The following is a 19,177-nucleotide window of genomic DNA, read 5'->3' on the forward strand; positions in this document are numbered from 1 at the left end:
AGCATGATGCTGCCACCACCATGTTTCACTGTTGGGATTGTATTGGGCAGGTGATGAGCAGTGCCTGGTTTTCTCCACACCTACCGCTTAGAATTAACGCCAAAAAGTTCAATCTTCCTCTCATCAGACCAGAGAATCTTATTTCTCATAGTCTGGGAGTCCTTCATGTGTTTTTTGGCAAACTCTATGCGGGCTTTCATATGTCTTGCACTGAGGAGAGGCTTCCGTTGGGCCACTCTGCCATAAAGCCCCGACTGGTGGAGGGCTGCAGTGATAGTTGACTTTGTGGAACTTTCTCCCATCTCCCTACTGCATCTCTGGAGCTCAGCCACAGTGATCTTTGGGTTCTTCTTTACCTCTCTCACCAAGGCTCTTCTCCCACGATTGCTCAGTTTGGCTGGACGGCCAGGTCTAGGAAGAGTTCTGGTCGTCCCAAACTTCTTCCATTTAAGGATTATGGAGGCCACTGTGCTCTTAGGAACCTTGAGTGCTGCAGAAATTCTTTTGTAACCTTGGCCAGATCTGTGCCTTGCCACAATTCTGTCTCTGAGCTCCTTGGGCAGTTCCTTCAACCTCATGATTCTCATTTGCTCTGACATGCACTGTGAGCTGTAAGGTCTTATATAGACAGGTGTGTGCCTTTCCTAATCAAGTCCAATCAGTTTAATTAAACACAGCTGGACTCCAATGAAGGAGTAGAACCATCTCAAGGAGGATCAGAAGAAATGGACAGCATGTGAGTTAAATATGAGTGTCACAGCAAAGGGTCTGAATACTTATGACCATGTGATATTTCAGTTTTTCTTTTTTAATAAATTTGCAAAAATTTCTACATTTCTGTTTTTTTCTGTCAAGATGGGGTGCTGAGTGTACATTAATGAGAAATAAAATGAACTTTTTTGATTTTAGCAAATGGCTGCAATGAAACAAAGAGTGAAAAATTTAAAGGGGTCTGAATACTTTCCGTACCCACTGTATATGTATAAATAAATAGATGTTAAGTATTTTTTATGTAGGTAGATCATTTTGACCTGGTTAGGGTCAAGTAGGTCGCAAGCCAAAAAAGTGTTTGCACCCCTGATTTAGAGTACATGACAGTGGATTTCGACACCTCCATGGCCTATTATGGCAGCCGAGAGTGAAGATAAATCCATAATTTAATCCCAAATTTTTTTAAAAACAAACACGTGGGGCCAAATCTATGTACACACAAAACAGGAAACATGCAAACACAGTCTTTTCCTCAGGTGTATAAAATCCCTCGTATGTCTGTCCCCACGTGTCTTTTCCTCATACATCTCAATCATCCTGAAATTTTACGCACAAGCAAGTGAAACAGCAGAAAGTGACAGAAGTGGTTCAGAGCCGCAGACTTTGGAGGAGTTAAAAGTGGTCTGATTTCAAGCGAGAGGCCGAGAGACGCATCTCTGTGCACAGTGAGAGTGTGCGAGCTACTGTAAGAGGAGAGGGGATCCCCACACTCTCTCTGCTTGATGAGCGGTCATCACCATGGGCCAGAACATCAGTACAGTCCTTGAAAACTCACTCTAGCTTAAACTACGCATTGGCAATGTCCTCTCACAACACCAAAGCAGCTATTGTATCATGTGGCACGGCCATTACACACGGCTACAGCCCTTATAGTGCCACTTACACCTGAAGGATTCTTCCTCTCCAGTTATACAGGAAAATAATCTTTATTTACATATATAAAGATCATGTATTTATCTGTTTATTTACATAAGGATCATTTTCATTATAATTATCATAATGCATACTGACAGACATATTTACAGAAGACAGTAAAAACAAGGGTAACAACTCATGCATCACTGTTTAATCATAGTGAAGGGTTTTTTAAACTATAGATGTAATCTATACATGTAATCCACAATTTAGTGAAAAGAAACAGCTCTAAATAAAATGTCACCCTTATTCAAGCTTTTCATATCATTTTTGCCAATTGCAACATCACAATAATCAGACTGAAAAGACTGCGTACATTGAACGCATGGTGTTAAAGATGTGTAGCAGTACGCAGGTCCTCACACTCCAGCAGGTCTGCCAGTTAATGCCAACAGAGCTGCACGTTAATCCAAAACACAGGTGTCTGTCCCTCAATCGGGTCTTTCAGTCCAATTTACCACACAGAAAGTCATAGTATTTGTCCAGTATCTACATTAAAACTTCTCCAAAAGGTACCAACACCACAAATACTGCCAGAGAGATCAAATTCAGTGGCTGAATTATTTGAGGTGAAGCCAAGCAGACAGCTTGTGGGTACCTGTCACACAAAGCAGTCATGCCCATAATTATTTGTTACAGTAAGCCTTAATTAAATTTAACCAGTGAATTTAAACTAGTATTTAAAAATTCAGACCCGTGCAGTTGTAGGGATAAATTAGGTATAGAGACCAAAACAGTTTTTTGTTCCAGGCTGTTAACATGTTTATTTCTGCTATACAGTTGGCCATTTTAACATGGGACTGACTTGCTTTTAGAGCCAGCCTCAAGTGGCCATTCCAGGAACTGCAGTTTTTGGTACTTGGTCATGCACGAAGATCCCACCGAAGAAAGAAAGCTGCAGCATTTTGGATCTGTGTCCAGCAGCAGCATGAACGAGTCATATGGAAGTGTGAGAAATGGCAGGGAAATATTCTGGGCAGATGTTTTGCAGAACTTTGGCGATGGTGTATGTTTGAGTATGTCTTACAGCTGATTAAACCAGCACTAACACAGAAGATTACAGTACATGGCAGAAGGGTGAACAGACTGTGGCTGGGTGGGTGGTGTCCTATAGTATCTTTGGGCTCTGTGCAGACATTTCACTTCACTGATGTCACTGATGCTCTGTAGATGGTACCAGTGATGTTCTGGTGGTTTTAATCACCTGCTGTAGAGCCTTCCTGTCCTGGGCTGTGATGAACCATGCCAGTTTGTAATGTTTCCAGTCAGGATGCTTTCTATTGCTCCTCTGTAAAAGTTGACCAGAGTCTGGCCCTGAAATTTAGCCTTCCTAAGTTTCTGTTGGAAAAAGAGCCTTTTCTGTGCTTAGACTTCAGTAGTTACCCATTACCATTATGCCATAAACAACTGTAAGGCTTTCCCTGAGATACCATCACATCTATTTAACTGATTAATGAGGATGGTATGATCAATGGCATCAAAAGGTAGCGCTTACATCAAGTAAGACCAACATGGAGTGTTTCCCCCCTTTCCTTATCAGCCTACATAGAGTGGTGTAGTCAGTTCGCATTTTGCACATCAGGTTCCCTCGGTTCCAGCAACACTTGACTCGGGTGTGGCTTTTATCAGAGTCATCATACCACACTTCATAAAGAACATTAAAATAAAAGCCAAATAGTTATTTCTATAACCAATGGGGCATTTACACGTGTTCAAGAATTAAAATAAAAGAGACCGAGTCCACTAACTTAATAGAAGTCCGGTTCTAAACTGCTGTAGTACCCCTTAACAAATGTGTGTTTTTAGTGTTAAGCCTCAAAGCAAATGTATAGTTATGAGTACTTTTAATGCAGTTGTTAAGCTGTTATTTAAAAGAGCCAGTCTCAGTTTTTCCTGTTCTTACCCAAAATGTAATTGGCAATAACACTGACTCAGACTGTATTTGTGACGAAGCCTGTTTCATCACACTGTTTCAACATAATGTATTACCACTACATCCACATACCCTTATTCTATGTCGTTTTCTCAAGACTTTACTGCACTGATTCACCAGAGCAATGTGCTTAGCTGACAGGAAATGTCTCCAGATGTTCTGTCAGAAAGGGGAAATGATCATTCGTCTAATCCCGCAAATTACACAAGTACAGAGAATTAGAATTGTGTGTGTGTGTATGTGATATATATATACATATATATATATATATGTATATATATATAAATGCTTGAAAGGACAAATGTCACAGGGGAACAGTTTGATTGCTTCATGTGTTGGAAGATTAAGATACAGTACATTTTAAAGCACTTTTATTAAAATGTATTTTATTCAAAAGACAGGATGGATCAAATGCATGACATTTCTGCAACAAGACCTTCATATCCAACATTAACTCAACAAGATTATAACACTTAGTATAAGGACCTGACCAGGAGCAGGTCTGAAGCTGATGCATAGAAAAATGATCTTTAATTATCTTTTATCGTTTTTATTCTTTTTTCAGAAAAATCATCATTTACAGAATAATTGCACTTGTAGATTGTCTAATATATTATATGTAACATATATTCCCACATGGATACAAAAAACAAACAAACAAACAAATCAGAAAAGGAAACAAGTAAAAACTAAAATTGAAAAAAAAAATGAATTAAAAAAACAAACAAAAACAGGTGCTGGTGCCAGTATTTACAGGTCAGCTCAGTCTGATAATGCCTTTTTAATATGACCAAATATGCCATGTCCTCATCACCATCCAACAAGGGCAGTATACAAGTGTATATTATTTCAGAACTGCGGGGAAATGTAATTGTTTAACATGAGAAAGGAAGGGGGTCCACATTGTAGAGATTTTTTTACAGATCCTTTAAGACTATGTCTGACTTTTTCCAAATGAATGCAGTTTAAAAGTGATTTAATCCAAAACACATGAGGAAGCATCTTATTTCAATTGAAAGAAGATGCTAGTAGAGTGACAAAAGCAATTACATCTGTGTGTGTGTGTGTGTGTGTGTGTGTGAGAGTGTGTGTGTGTGTGTGTGTGTGTGTGTGTGTGTGTGTGTGTGTGTGTGTGTGTGTGTGTGTGTGTGTGTGAGAGAGAGAGAGAGAGAGTGTGTGTATCGAGAACTAGTACTCATAAGTAGAATGTGGTGTCTTCTGTGATGTGGTTCTGGTGCTCTGGCTGTTGAGGCTCACATGTCTCTTCAGACAGGGGATGTTCTTTGCCATCAACCTTCTGAAGTGGCTCTGGAACTTCTTTCCAACAAATGTGTAGAACACAGGACTAATGCAGCAATACAAATAGGCTATGTTCCGGGTCACATACAATGCATAGTCCAAATTCTGTGATTCAGAACACGAGTTGTCATCCTCACCTGTGCTGGAGATCTGAATAGCTCGAAGGAGGATGGTGATATTGTAGGGCGTCCAGCAGGCGAAGAAGGTGAAGATGATGACAAAAATGAGCTTGATGGCGCGGCACTTCTCCTTCATGCGAGTGGACAGGATGCGTATGGTGATGCTGATGTAGCAGTACATCACCATGAACAGAGGGAGAAGGAAGAAGAGCAGGAATTGTTGGTAATAAGTGACCAGACGCCAGCGCGCCATGGTGCTCGCAGAGTATCCTGACTCGTCACACATTAGCCCAGCGTACGGTTTCACCGACACATTTCTGAGGACTAGCTCTTTGACACTTGCTATGATACTGATGAACCAAACTACCAAGGATGCAATGATGGCATAAGCCCTTTTCCTGCTCTTGGCAGCTGCCACCGCGTGCACCACTGCAAGGTATCGGTCAAAAGTCATGAGTGTGAGGAAGAGGATGGAGCTGTAGAAGCCAATGAAGTAGGCGCTGCTGACTATCTTACACAGAGCCAGACCGAAAATCCACTCAGACATATGGTATTTAGCCCAGAAGGGGAGACTGGAGGCAAAGAGAATGTTGGAGAGGACCAAATTTAGGAGGAAGATGTTTGTCACTGAGGTGAGCTCCTCGTACTTGAAGATGATGAAGAGAACGAGCCCATTGCCAAGGTAACTCAGGAGGAAGTTGACATAGTAGAAAACTGGGATGAATGTCGCACCAAACATGTTGACGGATTCCTTCGAACAGAGTGGGACAGCATTACTGACCACGTAACTCGGGTCAGTGATGTTTTCAATTCCATACTCATCGAGCATGTCCAGGTAGCGCTGATACTCATCCTCCATATTGCTCATGGCTGCGGGTTGTCCTGTGCACATTGACGATAAAGATCTGTGTTAGTCCTTTTACTGGTAGTTTCAAAAATTGCTCATAAAATACAACTGTTTCTAATCACATAAGCTGAACTAGAATTCAGCTCAACCGTCACACACAGCAAATGAGCCAGATGTCCAATGAGTGCATGATTGGTGGACACATGTAAGTGCTTGTTTGGTAACATGTCATGTAAGTTAAAGCTAGGCTTGGTGAGTTATTCTAGAAGAAAAAGTCCTCAACATCCTGACAGCAAACAATAAATACTTTTCTCAGAGTCTTTTACACAAATATCCGTACTTCTACTTGATTAAAGAACGTGTGGACACCTCTGCTTGCACGAAACAAGAAGTACTTCCTTTGCAGTTAGCATATTGGTCAGCTCTGCTTTCACTTCTGCTTTAGCTGTCAGAGAGATGTTTTTTTAAACCAGCAGGGCTAGTTTAAATGGGCAGGTTGTGTTGTATTTTGTAATAAACAACCAATGAGTGGTTAGCTATTTATAAAGTGTAGATTTGATGATAAGTCACAAGTTCTTTATAAACTTATGATAAGTTTATAAATCAAATAGATTTTGAGTTATTTTACATATTTTTAGAAAGATTCACCCACTCATTTGATCTGTGTATCACTGTGAAAGCATGGTGATTCATATCTTGACTCCTGACTTCATGACTTTCAGTGGAACATCGTCAGTGTTTATCATCTGTTTAGATCAAATGTCTTGGCAACAATATGGTATTAATGCAGTTCTAAGTGCTGTATCAGAGGCAACTGGAGGCGTTTCAGTTCCTTGAAGACGTTTCACCTTCAAGAAACCGAAACGCCTCCAGTTGCCTCTGATACAGCACTAAGATTTACCATGACCTGGATGACTGAGAACTTTCATCAACATATTAACAACATATTAATGCAGTGTGTGTGTGTGTGTGTGTGTGTGTGTGTGTGTGTGTTATAGCCATGTTACATGCCAAATTTCAGCTGACTTGAGTGAAAACTGTGGTTGCCAAAGCTTATGTAAATCCTATAAGAACTCCACTTCTAGACTAACGTTAGCTACTGCTGGTCTCTATTAGCGGAGCGGAGAATGGCACTGAGGCGAGGCACTCGAGAACGTGCATAAAGTCACATCTTTTGGGAGTGTTGCATAAAATCCGACCCAGAGAAATCCATAGTCCAGCACCATGTAACAACTCGAAGGTGCACTATGTAGTTTTGGGGAAGTAACTTTAATCAGAAGAGAAGGATCTTCACTTACTGAATAAACAAACTGACCTTAAAGGACAACACAGTTTCAGACTGTTTTACTTTGTTTATATGTGGCGGACCCTGCAACCTTTCTAGCTTTAAACAGTGTTCTGGGACCTTATTTTCCTCTGAGTTCCTCTGATTTGTGAGTTTGTATTATTACCTCATTCATATTGTATGAATTAAAATTCTGAGTTTGAATTTCTTTTCCAAAACTACATAGTGCCCCTTTTCTAAACAAATCATCCACAGGCTTGTATATGCAACCGAGAAAGACGGGAAGGTCTCATTTTTCACGTCACTCTACAATCTGCCCACATATTGCTGATAAAAAACTGATTATTACATGTAAGCTGTTACATAGAGACCATTTAAAGCATACACCTGCAATTCTGCAGCCAACCAAACAGCACTGTTAGTTTAAAGTCTTAGTTAGGTTATTGCTTATAAAATATTAGGGAAAGGTTTCATATAATTAAAGACAATCATGAGACAGGTGCCATTACAAAAAAAAGGATTTTGTATGAAGCTGAAGGTTTACTACTAGTGCTCTGTTTGATCTTTGTTAGATCATCAATGTACATAAAAAAAAGTCATATCCTGGTTTCAAGTATGCATATGTACATTTCAAAATGAGTGTTAAATAGAGATTCCTGTGGAAAAAAATACAATAAAATAAACACCTTACCAGTGACTGATTTCACCAATGCAGCTTTATAGGTGTGCGGTGTAAGGAGGAGTGAGTCTGGAGTGTTCAGTGCTGCTGACTGAGCTGAGGTTAAAGACAAAGACACCAGCATCCACCAAAGGGGCTGTCCTAAAATTGCTGTCGTGTAGTGTGATATTTAAAGACAGTCAAGAGTCATTTAGGATTTAGCTTTAACTATATTGGCTGTAATCACTGTTGACTTAACATGCAGCTGACAAGACTAAAGGTTATATCTTAATGTGTGGTAAACAATGTAAAATCTGAATTAACTGGCTGTCTAACTGCATTTAATGTGCCCTCTTTAGTTCTGGTGACACAAAAACACAAAAATAGGTCAGAGTTGACTTGTTCCGTCTTTGTCAGGTTTCACACCAGGCAATTCTACATTTTAGTAGTAGTAGTAGAGGAAACCTGGATTTAATGTTTGAGAGTGATATAAGAGAGGAATCAGGAACAATGTTTGACTTGTTCAGTAACAAGAGCTTATACTGATCTTGAAAAAATCTTCACTTTATTAAACACTTGCCAACACTTCCTAAATAGGAAACTTTATTCTACACACTGGTCAGTTCTTAAACCCCTTTGCCTTGTCTTGATGAACCAGCTTGGACACCTGGGATATATCAGACAGTTAATACCATGTTCAAAATACTGCAATATAAATGGATATTGAGCATGTATATTACACTGTGTTTTTACAGAATTTAATAATATTAACCCTCAGACACAAGTAGTTTTGAGAAATAGATGAGAAATGATGTGGAAGAGGTGCAAAACATCAAAGTGAGAATGGAACAAATCTTATCGGAAACTGTTTGCCCTTCCTGTTTGCTTCCACTTTACATATCTTTCATACCATCTTCAAACTTCCTCTGAGTATTTTCGTATTTTTGCACCTGCACAGGCACCTGGGTCCGATAGTATTAAAGCGCTTGTGTTATGTCTATTCATATTTAACAATATGGGGGTGGGCAGTATACGGGTTTTATCACTGTCACTGGTGTCACGTTCTGCTACAGTACAACATGGATTTTGCAACACGTCAGTGCCTTCATTATTTAAAAAAATGTGCGTTACTGTTGCTGTAATAAAAATCTTCCACCTGCACCTGGGGCTGTGGCCTAGAGAGTGTGGGCAGATAAAACCTGCAGCAGATGGCACCTTTTAGGTCAACAATATTCATGAAGAACGGGGATATTTGATTTAACGAAGGCTTAATGTCACAATGAGTCAGAGTTTATTTCCGAGGTCTAACGTGATGATGCCGTGATAATGAAAGCATTTTAATAGTTTAAAGCAGAGTACCTGAAGTTGCCTTGTGATTTTTATATATCCCGATCCAGAGTTCGTCTAACAAACTCAATTTGAGTCCAGGAAGTGTTCTTACCTTTACATTATTTTGGTACATAACTCCGTATCTAAATGTTTTTTTTCCTGTGTCTACTTTGCTGTCTTCAATCCATAACACTAAACCTGGTATTACACCTAATCTTATTACACATCATCTTACGGTGACAGTGATGGTGAATATGACATTGAAGATAAAGCTTATTCCCTCATCTCCCTCCCCACCCTTTTCTAAACTCGTGTTCTCTTCGCTCCCATCAGTTCACTATGTATGGACACTGTACACAGTGACAAAGACAAATAATCTGTGAGTAACTGACCGAGACGCAAAGGTAAGATTTTCTGTCTGTTTTAGTTTGGTACAATGGATATATTTGTGCAGTATGTCTAGTTCTCTATCATCTGTCTCTGTTGAATTTTGTTGCTTCACACAAAGGTGAGTTCTGGATGTATAGTTTTTCCACACTTAAGTGTTTCTGAAGGACACCATGTTTATTTTATATATGTCAGTGTTTAGCAGTCGCAGTCACTTTGTTTTGTGCATTTTTTGTGTATATTTATGATTGCATTACTGTATTAAACAGAAATGTGTACTTGCTCCAAAGCTGCACTTGGTAATATATTGCATAAATGCTTATATCCATTTATATATGCCTATATAATAATTACTTTAGTCTGATCATTTGTTCATGTAGTGTGCATTTTCTTGGATACTATTCAAGTCATTTTATGCCATTACATTTGAAATCATTGCACCTGAAAGTTACTTTCTGCATTTCAGTTAATCAAAAGCAACCATGTAAGACATGTATTGCTTTGCTTACATTAAGGAATTAGCTGCCTCAGACTAATGAGCATTATCAGTGTTATTAATGACGTAGTGTTGATTAGGAGCCTCTTGTCATTGACAGCTCAGCTGAATCAGCACAATAGCTTTGAATGTGGCCTTCGCTGATGTTTCCAAAGTACAGGAAGTGGTTTTCTCACCAGAGTGTTTCTTGGTACCCAGACCTGTGGTGCACATTCAGTACTTAACTACAATATCACAATTGCTTCAGGTTGATTTAGGATTTAACTTAAGTGTTGATACCATGTTTAGTTACGCTGACGAAGAAAAAGAGAGTTCATGTGTTCTCTCTAAAGATGGAGTCACCAGTAGATAATCTTAATATTTCAGGGTCACAACAATAGAATAAAACTTATAAAAAGGTAAACCTACTGACATGTCATATCACACACACGCACATACATGATTAGATGTCCTAGGCCTGTCAGACTGCCGGTAATCTCAGCATAATCTGATAAGTAAACATCAGCCTGGCTCACAGTAAGTGGTTGTGACAACAGTGTCCAGCTGCATGCACCCATGCACATGTAAGTACACACAAAAAAAGTAGCAGATAGTTAAGTTTGGATGTGTCAAAGTGTGGAATATTGCTGTAAGGCTATGTTTACACTCAGACACAGTAAGAAGTAACATTCTGCTCACTATTTTAGCATTCCATCAACACAGCATGTTTTTCACTACAAACACAATGCTTCCCCAGGCGCCCCCTGGCTGGGTGTATTTTGTTGTCTTGGTGGTCTATTTCTCCTTGCAATAAATAATATTTAGACAATGTTATATTCAAATCATGAAATGAAGATAGCTCTGTAACAAACTCAAATTTAATTTGACTTTGAGTATTCTGTTAACACTCAGCACATCAGAAATAAACAACAGGATTTGTTGTCAGTCCAGCACAACATTTATTTTGCACACTTAGACCAGCGGAAATGTTTGAGATGAAAAATGTATCAAACATTTATCTCTCCGCAGGATCATTTATTTATTTATTTAATGTTTATTTAACAGAGACGATACATACAACATTGCCACAGAAAATGGGAAAATGTGATGCATATAAGACGTCTAGCTTCAGCTAATTTGCAGTCTTTGTCCCTGGTCAGGCTTTAGAATAGAATAAAATATACTGAATACAATAAATGCAATGATACAAATACAGTGGATAATACAGTGAGTAGGTACCATGAATAAATAAACACAGCTGCAGTTATAAATTTCAGATTAAAACAAAAAAGTGAAATTTAGCATTAAACATTAGTAAAGTGCTGTATTGACAATGACTTGAGAGAAGTTAATGTTCACATTTCTGCTGCTGCTTAAGCCAATGTTTAACTTTCACACTAAACCTCTTTAGTTCTGTTTGGGATTTAATTTCTGATGGTAAAGAATTCCGTAGGTGTGTAGCTTGCACTGAGAGAGATGATTGGCCAAATGTTGTCCTGCATCATTTCCACACTTCCCGTTAATTTTCTATTTTAGCAGTTGTGCGATGCATACTGGTAGTGATGCATTTCGCACTCCTCATTTGCATAAAGTTGAGATCGAGGACACCTTATGCAAACAAGGTGTAGCCAGTGTGACTCACCTCCTCTGGAAGCTCTTGAAAAAATATAAAAACTAACTGTTGTCGACCTAAAATGACCATATTTACAGTACTATATGGCTTATCTCTCACCTAAAATGTCTTCAGAGACACATTTGGGGGGAACAATTTTTGTAATATAAGATAAAGTTTCCAAATGTTGGACTAGTTTGCCATGTTGGACTAGTTTGAAATCCGGGAGCAGAGAGTCCACAAGTGGCATTCGTCCATTCAGGTGCAGCCAGAAAGTTTTTACGATGGGTGTTTGTTGTTCAAGTGTGCAATGATGGAAAGCAGCATCACCTCTCACATCCCAAAACACCCCTGTGGACAGGTACTATTAGACTGAAAACAAACTTTAAATAAACCCGGTTATTTGGAAAGCTAAAGGATGCCCCTGCTAAAACATCCTTGCTTCCCCAAATCTCTACAATGAAGTTGGCGATTTATGGGAAATATGCTAGGTTGAAAGAATAATCAATCATCATGCAGACGCACATCACCTCACCTGCTCTCTGTATCCAATTTGTGTGTGCTTTTGTATTGCAGACTATCGAGATGTCTGGCTCCACTCAGGAAGAAGAGGAGTTGCCTGCCAATCATACAGGTCAAAACCATGCAGTCATGAATCGCTAAAATGGCAGTCTAGTCTCACTCAGTATATATACTCATTTGATTCAAGACGCATTGCATCACAATGAAAAGTTTGATCAAGGCACCAAATGATGTGCACGTGATGGTCTTGATGAACTAATGTTTTTGTGGGCATCTCTGCACATCTGCAGGTCCAAAAGGTGTAATTAATGACTGGCGAAGGTTCAAACTGGACAGTGTGGATCAGACTGTGCCTCAAAGCAAAAGAGAGCTGCTCAGACAAATGTCCAGTCCACGAGAGGACGACAAGGAAAGACTCAACAGAAAGGTGGATGGAATCACTCTCAGAACTCACACACACAGGAAAACATGGCATTACCAGATTTTGTAGTTAATGAGAGGATAATTTAACCACAATTGTGCTGTAGAAGATAATCAGAATCATACACTGGGGCATTGGTGCAATAATAATGTTTATGTCTTTTACTCTAGATGAGTGTTCAGGAGTATGAACTGATCCAGGAAGAGGATGAACGATGCCTGAAACGCTACAGGAAACAGTGCATGCAGGAAATGCACGAGCGCCTGAGCTTCGGCCCGACGTTTGAAACGGTCTACGAGCTGGAGAGTGGAGAAGACTTCCTGGAGGTCATAGAGAAGGAACATCGGTTGACCGTTGTGGTAGTTCATATCTACCAGCACGGTGTCAAAGGTTAGCTCATTGATCAACTAGCCTCACATGCTGAAATAAAGATGTATTCCTGGGGGATGGTTCACTACAGTGCTGTTTGCTAACAGTGCATGCATTATTTGTCCTCTGTCAGGCTGTGAGCAGATGAACTCATGTCTGGACTGTCTGGCTACAGAGTACTCCAATGTTAAGTTTTGTCGCATCGATGCGGTGGCGTCAGGTGCTGCTGAGCGCTTCTCCCCTGAGGTTAGTAAACTGTTACTAACAGACTAGAAAAATAATTGACTTAATTGCAATTTTCCCCATTTGGACATTTGGCTGTAGTATATCTCATAGTAGTGATAATAACAGACTTTGTAGAACTGTGAGGTTATGAGAGGTTAACTGACTGTTAAACCCTTCCCATGAGCAGCAATTGTCCCAGCAGTGGGCAGGCGGCACTAGGAAGAGCAAATTTTATTAAACCAGACCCCAAAAACCACTGATTTTGTTGGTGTTATTACAAGTAAGGGACTATCTTAAATCAAATGTTCTAAAAAAAAAAGAGTAGTATCTGTAGCTGTCACAGGCCTCTAATATAATGCCCATCTAATCATCTCATTTAGCCCGTGAGAAAAGATTGGACAGGCTACCTGTGGGTGTACCTGCCTACACGCACTCATTGTGCATGACTGGACTTTTCCAGAAGGTTTGGTGAATATACTGCTAAAGCTAGCAGCAAGCTAGTGGCACAACAATAGAAGAAAAAGTGCAGCCATAATTTCCCAATACTAACATGCTAGCTTGCTAGCGTTGAGCGCTAACCACGTTCATTGTTTACCTTCATTATGACAATGCTAGGTGTTGTCTTACATGTTAAACATAAGGTAACGCTTGTTGGATACAGTTAGCGATGACAATGATGTGCTGCACTCACAGTGATTTACAGTATGCTCCAAAAATCACAAAAGTGGTGTTCATCTGTGAAGATTATCAACATGTGTAGTAGTAGCAGCAGTAGTAGTAGTAGTAGTAGCAGCAGTAGCAGTAGCAGTAGTAGTAGTAGTAGTAGTAGCAGTAGCAGCAGTAGCAGTAGCAGCAGTAGTAGTAGTAGTAGTAGGAGTAGTAGTAGTAGCAGTAGTAGTAGCAGTAGTAGTAGTAGTAGTAGCAGCAGTAGTAGTTGTAGTAGTAGTAGCAGTAGTAGAAGTAGTAGTAGTAGTAGTAGTATCAGTGGCAGTAGTAGCAGTAGTAGTAGTAGCAGTAGTAGTAGTAGTAGTAGTAGTAGTAGCAGTAGTAGTAGCAGTAGTAGTAGTAGCAGTAGTAGTAGTAGTAGTAGTAGTAGTAGCAGTAGTAGTAGTAGTAGTAGCCCCTCCATTCCGAAACACCCCCACTCTGAAACACCGCTGTTCCGACCCTCCCCCAAAAACACAGCTGTTCCGACTTTCAAGTTCAAATTACTTCCCAATAGGGTTAGGGTTGGGGGTTCCCCAATAGCCTTTTCGGAATAGCGGGGTCTTTAGAAAAGATGGGAAACCCCGCCATTACGAAGAATGGAAGTCTATTTTTGGAACAGCAGGGTTCGGAAAGGCGGGGTGTAACCGTAGTAAGTATCATAAACGTGTGTTTGTCACAGAACTAATTTCTGGCAATATTACAAAATCCATTTAAAAAAAACAGGCTTTTTGTTGAGGGAATCTTAGCGATGATAACTTCTGGGTTAGCTTACAAAAAATGGGTAATTGCTACACCAGTCTATAGCCTTTTGGGAGTGAGGTATGTTTGCTACAGCTATTTTGCCCATGTTTATGCGATTGTGACATTTAACAGAGTTGTTTATTTATGTATTTATTACTACACTACTAGAGCTCGTGGACCATAGTAAACTAGCTGCTAACTCATCTCCCAGCTGACTGAGAGCTTAGGGCAGTTGGTGCTGGTGTAATCAGGCAGTGGCTGGACAGTGGCTCTGGAGGGAGGTACCGCCGACCTCACCAACCCCAGCTTTAAAAGCTTTTTGCTATGTTCTTTGTTTCGTTCTACAACCGACAGTTGCTGTTTCATCTGGCAGACTGATGGTAGCTGGCTAAAAGTGAAGAGCTGCTTTTGTCTTTGTCTCTGTGAAATTAAGAACTCCTTATTTCAAATGATTACTATGAATATCAATATGTTTTTATTGTAACCTGCATCATGCTAGAGTGGAAAGCTTGATGTATGTAGCAGCTCTAACTTAATAACTAAATGCATTTTAATTATTTTTAAATGCATCTGAAAAATACATCATTTGGTCAACTGTTGTAACAGTATTACAGAAATTGGAGTGACACTGACTTAAACTCCTTGTTACCAAAAGAAGTTGAAAAAAAAATGTTGTTACATGATGCCGAGTACTGACTGTGTTAATACTAGTGTCAAAGTAAATGTTGATTCCTTCTTTATCCTCTCAGGTTCTTCCTGCTCTGCTGGTGTACAAAGCTGGTGAGTTACTGGGTAATTTCCTGGCTGTTACCAAACACTTCAATGAAGATTTCTTTGCAACGGACGTGGAGGCGTTTCTCAATGAATACAGCTTGTTACCCGAGAAGGAGTTCGCAGCATGTGCTGATGATGAGGACGAGGGAGGAGATGTGGAATAGAATGAAAAGGGTAGAGGAAAGAGAAGGGTGTGATAGTTTAGGGAAAAGGAGGACTTGTAGTGGAGGGGAGTGGACAAAAGCAGAGGAAGAGGAAACAAGGAGGAAATGCACAGGAAAGGAGGAAAACACACACATGATGGTTGTATTTAGAAGCAATTAGTTGTAAATTCATGTGGCAAAGTCTGCCCTGAAATACTTCTTCACAGTCACATTGTAGCTCTACAATAAAATACTTCTTTACCACGGTGCTCTCTGTCTGTGTCTGTCTTTGTAACACTGAGCAAGAGGAATGGTAATCACAGAGTAACTCATGAAATGATTCACAATGTGTTGCCCACAATAACGTGTATAGAGTATCCTGATACAGCCATTCTGTGATAATCGGTTCATTGCAAGACATATATCTAAAGATACATCATGATGTGTACTAGGTGCTGTATCGTAGGCAACTGGACGTGTTTCAGTTTCTTGAAGACGTTTCATCTCTCATCCAAGAGGCTTCTTCAGTTCTTACTAACTGGTTAGAACTGAAGAAGAACCTTCATCAACATCATGATCTGTCTAATAGAAGAATGCAAAATTCCCATAAAATGGCAGAGTTCAGTTACTGTGTATTTATTGACTACACTGTGTCAGTGTCACAGAATTTGACATGACCTGAGATTAAACAATGCATAAAAAAGTGTGTAGAATGTGAGCGTACTGCCTTTTCATCACAGATACTAACTCGTGCCTTCATTCCAATGTGAACATAAACTGAAAAGAGGTGTGATTGACAGACAGCACAACATTCTGGAGTTAAAATGTGTAAAGGAAGAAAAAAACTGTGGCTCAGTAAACTCTTTTCAATCTTTGGCGATTAAGATAAAGGAGCATTCTGTGGTTTTGGGTCAGAAATGTTAATGAGAAGAGAAAGATTTTCATTAGCTGATTTCTTTTCTGCCTAAACAAACTAAATAATCAAACTCTTTTTTTTCATGACTGAATAAACAAACTGTCCTTAAAGGACAACACAATTTATACTGTTTTACTTTGTTTATATGTGGCGGACCCTGCCACCTTTCTAGCTTCAATCAGTTTTCTGGTGACCTTATTTTCCTCTGAGAACAGCTGGTTTATTCACTTAAGGAAAACGTTTACGTCACAAGAAGTAGTGGAATGATTCATTGCTGTACTGATATTTTGTCCCACCCCTATTGTACAGGCTGCTATTGGACTGCTGAAGCAGTAATGGTACTGTATCTGAATTTATGATCATTGTAGCCATTTTAATATAGGCTCTGGCGGTATTTTTCTGTGGCAAGGTATGACCTTACCACAATAGTGTGTGGTGTGTGCGGAGCAATGTGTAATAATGGAGGGGAGTGGATCTACCAGGTAAACTTATACCTAAAGTTCTGCTGAATCAACATCCATCTCTGTGTCAGATGTTTGAGTTTTAACCTGCAGGTGTTTCTGCTGGTGTTTTTCTTTGTGTTTGTTTATTGCCATTGTGCTTCGCTCTAAAATGATATAAAAGTGACTGTAGCAAACAGTTAAGTATGTCAATCAAGGTAACTAATCCCTAAATGGATTCTTATTTGGTAACTGCACACTGTTTTTATGTGGACATTATAAAAAGATCCAAAAAGGCCTGACAGATTATTACACATTTATCCACAAGGGGGAATTCCAGAGCCGTACAGAAAACCTGGTCTGGAATTAAGGATTTCTATGGATGCCTTCAAGTTTGGCATTATTTTAATATGGAATGTGGGAGAGACGTGGGTACATGCGTTTAAGGTGTCAACAGATTTAATCTTTGATTTTCACATAGAAAATGACTGCCCTTTGAAGGTGCTCAAGAAGAACTTTTCAGATCAGAGGCATGTGAACCTGCTGACAGAGGATGTGGTATTTGGTCTACCACTGTTATTACCCCTCGAGCGTTTGCTACCAACAATGGAAACACTGACTTCTGCATCAATCATCATCAACAGTACCGTTTGCATGTGCAACACCTCCATTGGATAAAAACCACATTTTTAGCAGGTTATCATTTGCAAGCATTTTTGCTATTAACCATATTTCATGTTTTTCTTTTTCATCACAGGCAGTAGACCCAACAGAGGTTCATGCATTCTGCTTTTCACATCCCTCAATCATTTCCTCTTGAGTACTTTTACTTTTTATCACCTTTTGACATTAAAACTTGCATTACATTTCTAATGGTGCTTGCTTTGTTTAGTTTGGCTTTTCTACCATTTTGCAGCCAGTCCAATTTATAAGCAAACGCTTTAGCAGCTAGCTTAACCACCATTTTTGAGTTTGTTTCAACACTGCAACTGGTTTATTAGCAGTTTGTACACCAGTATTGGTAATTACCTCTGTCACTGTACAATTTGAAACTGGAAAATCTTCTGGGGCCCACACAGACTTTTAATCACAATCAATAAGACAAAGATGAAGTATTTCCCTATTTGTTTTTTAAAAACAGAACAGTTCTATGTGAGGGGGGCCTAAAGCAATGCCGTACAAATTAATAATCCATCCACGTACAATTTGCAAACTTGCGTGTCTTTCTTTTTTTCTTATTTTTTTGGTCTTCGTATGGCTTTATAGGACAGCTTCAGAGAGATGACAGGAAACAGGATGGGGGGGGGGGGGGGGGGGGGGGGGGGGTGACACGCAGCAGGGGGCTCAGAATCCACAGGCTGTTCTTCGTTTGCAGCATATCACTGTCTTTCTTTGACTGTGCATAAACGAAAACAATATCCATTTCCAGTTTCCATCAAATACCAAACACTCAGCTCACAGCGTGGAGACATATCAGCGCTGCGGTGGTCAAAAACCCTCTGCCCTCATGTCAACAGTATCTTTTCTACCTTCACACCTGAGCCCATAGCCTGGTACTACAGTGAGACCCAATGTTCAAACAGTGAAGTACTTCTCTAACTCACGATCATTGCAACACCATATTTGGCTCCTACACATGTGTAGGTGTAATGCTTAAGTACCAGTGAAATTACAGACTTGAAAAAAATACTCGTACCAACCCCCGGTTATTTTACAACACCAGGGTTTTAAAACAAAACCGAGTGAAAGACATATACTGACATACAGGTCCTCTGCATTTAATCAACGTAGCAGTGGATGAACCATGGTTTTGTTTTGAGTACATATATTTTAATATCCCTTCAAGAGTGGAACAAAAGTAATTGTTCCAGGTAAGTTATTTATTGAATTGTGCAAAAAACACCTTCTGGGGGCTTCAGCCCTGCCCTTTTTACATTCTATGCACGTCCCCAGCCCAGATAATGTATAGTTGCAATGTTGCAGTTATTATTGTGAAATATAATTTTTAGCAGACACTTTCCCTTCTGTTTGCATTAAACAGCCATGATTAAAAAACAGTATAGAAAGAAAAGCCCTCTAAATGGATGCTAGGTTAATCAAACCAGGCCCAGTGCTGAATATTCATTAATAGAAACAGGGCTCTCTGGCCTACACCCTCCAGCACACTAGGTGGCGGTACTGCACCTTAAACGCTAGTTGCCACCTGCCATTAATGAAAAAGAAGAACTCCATGTTTGTAGTCCATCCTTGCTGTTTATACAGTGGTGCTAGCTATCAGCACACGGATT

General features: G+C 39.7%; 2 protein-coding genes across 2 annotated transcripts; one reads left to right on the forward strand and one right to left on the reverse strand.

Moving 5' to 3' along the window:
- Positions 1 to 3,997: 3,997 nt before the first annotated feature.
- Positions 3,998 to 7,905, reverse strand: ccr12a (chemokine (C-C motif) receptor 12a). The gene is made up of 2 exons (XM_073491428.1): positions 7,861 to 7,905; positions 3,998 to 5,919 (listed from the first exon to the last, which is right to left on the reverse strand). The coding sequence occupies exon 2, from the start codon at positions 5,903 to 5,905 to the stop codon at positions 4,808 to 4,810; it is 1,098 nt and encodes a 365-aa protein (XP_073347529.1). The 5' UTR covers positions 5,906 to 5,919; positions 7,861 to 7,905; the 3' UTR covers positions 3,998 to 4,807.
- Positions 7,906 to 12,215: 4,310 nt separating this feature from the next.
- Positions 12,216 to 15,554, forward strand: pdca (phosducin a). Its single transcript, XM_073492069.1, has 5 exons — positions 12,216 to 12,264; positions 12,443 to 12,579; positions 12,744 to 12,963; positions 13,076 to 13,188; positions 15,366 to 15,554. The coding sequence occupies exons 1-5, from the start codon at positions 12,216 to 12,218 to the stop codon at positions 15,552 to 15,554; spliced, it is 708 nt and encodes a 235-aa protein (XP_073348170.1).
- The last annotated feature ends 3,623 nt before the right edge of the window (positions 15,555 to 19,177 follow it).

The sequence above is a fragment of the Pagrus major genome, chromosome 21, assembly GCF_040436345.1.
Source record: "Pagrus major chromosome 21, Pma_NU_1.0".
Lineage (NCBI taxonomy): Eukaryota > Metazoa > Chordata > Actinopteri > Spariformes > Sparidae > Pagrus > Pagrus major.

What these genes read in the sequence shown, in the direction of transcription:
- pdca (XM_073492069.1), top strand. Translation starts at nt 12,216, where the DNA reads ATGTCTGGCTCCACTCAGGAAGAAGAGGAGTTGCCTGCCAATCATACA. An exon ending in CTACCAGCACGGTGTCAAAG is followed by an intron (nt 12,964 to 13,075) that starts GTTAGCTCATTG and finishes GTCCTCTGTCAG; the next exon opens with GCTGTGAGCAGATGAACTCA. An exon ending in CTGAGCGCTTCTCCCCTGAG is followed by an intron (nt 13,189 to 15,365) that starts GTTAGTAAACTG and finishes TTATCCTCTCAG; the next exon opens with GTTCTTCCTGCTCTGCTGGT.
- ccr12a (XM_073491428.1), bottom strand. Translation starts at nt 5,905, where the DNA reads ATGAGCAATATGGAGGATGAGTATCAGCGCTACCTGGACATGCTCGAT.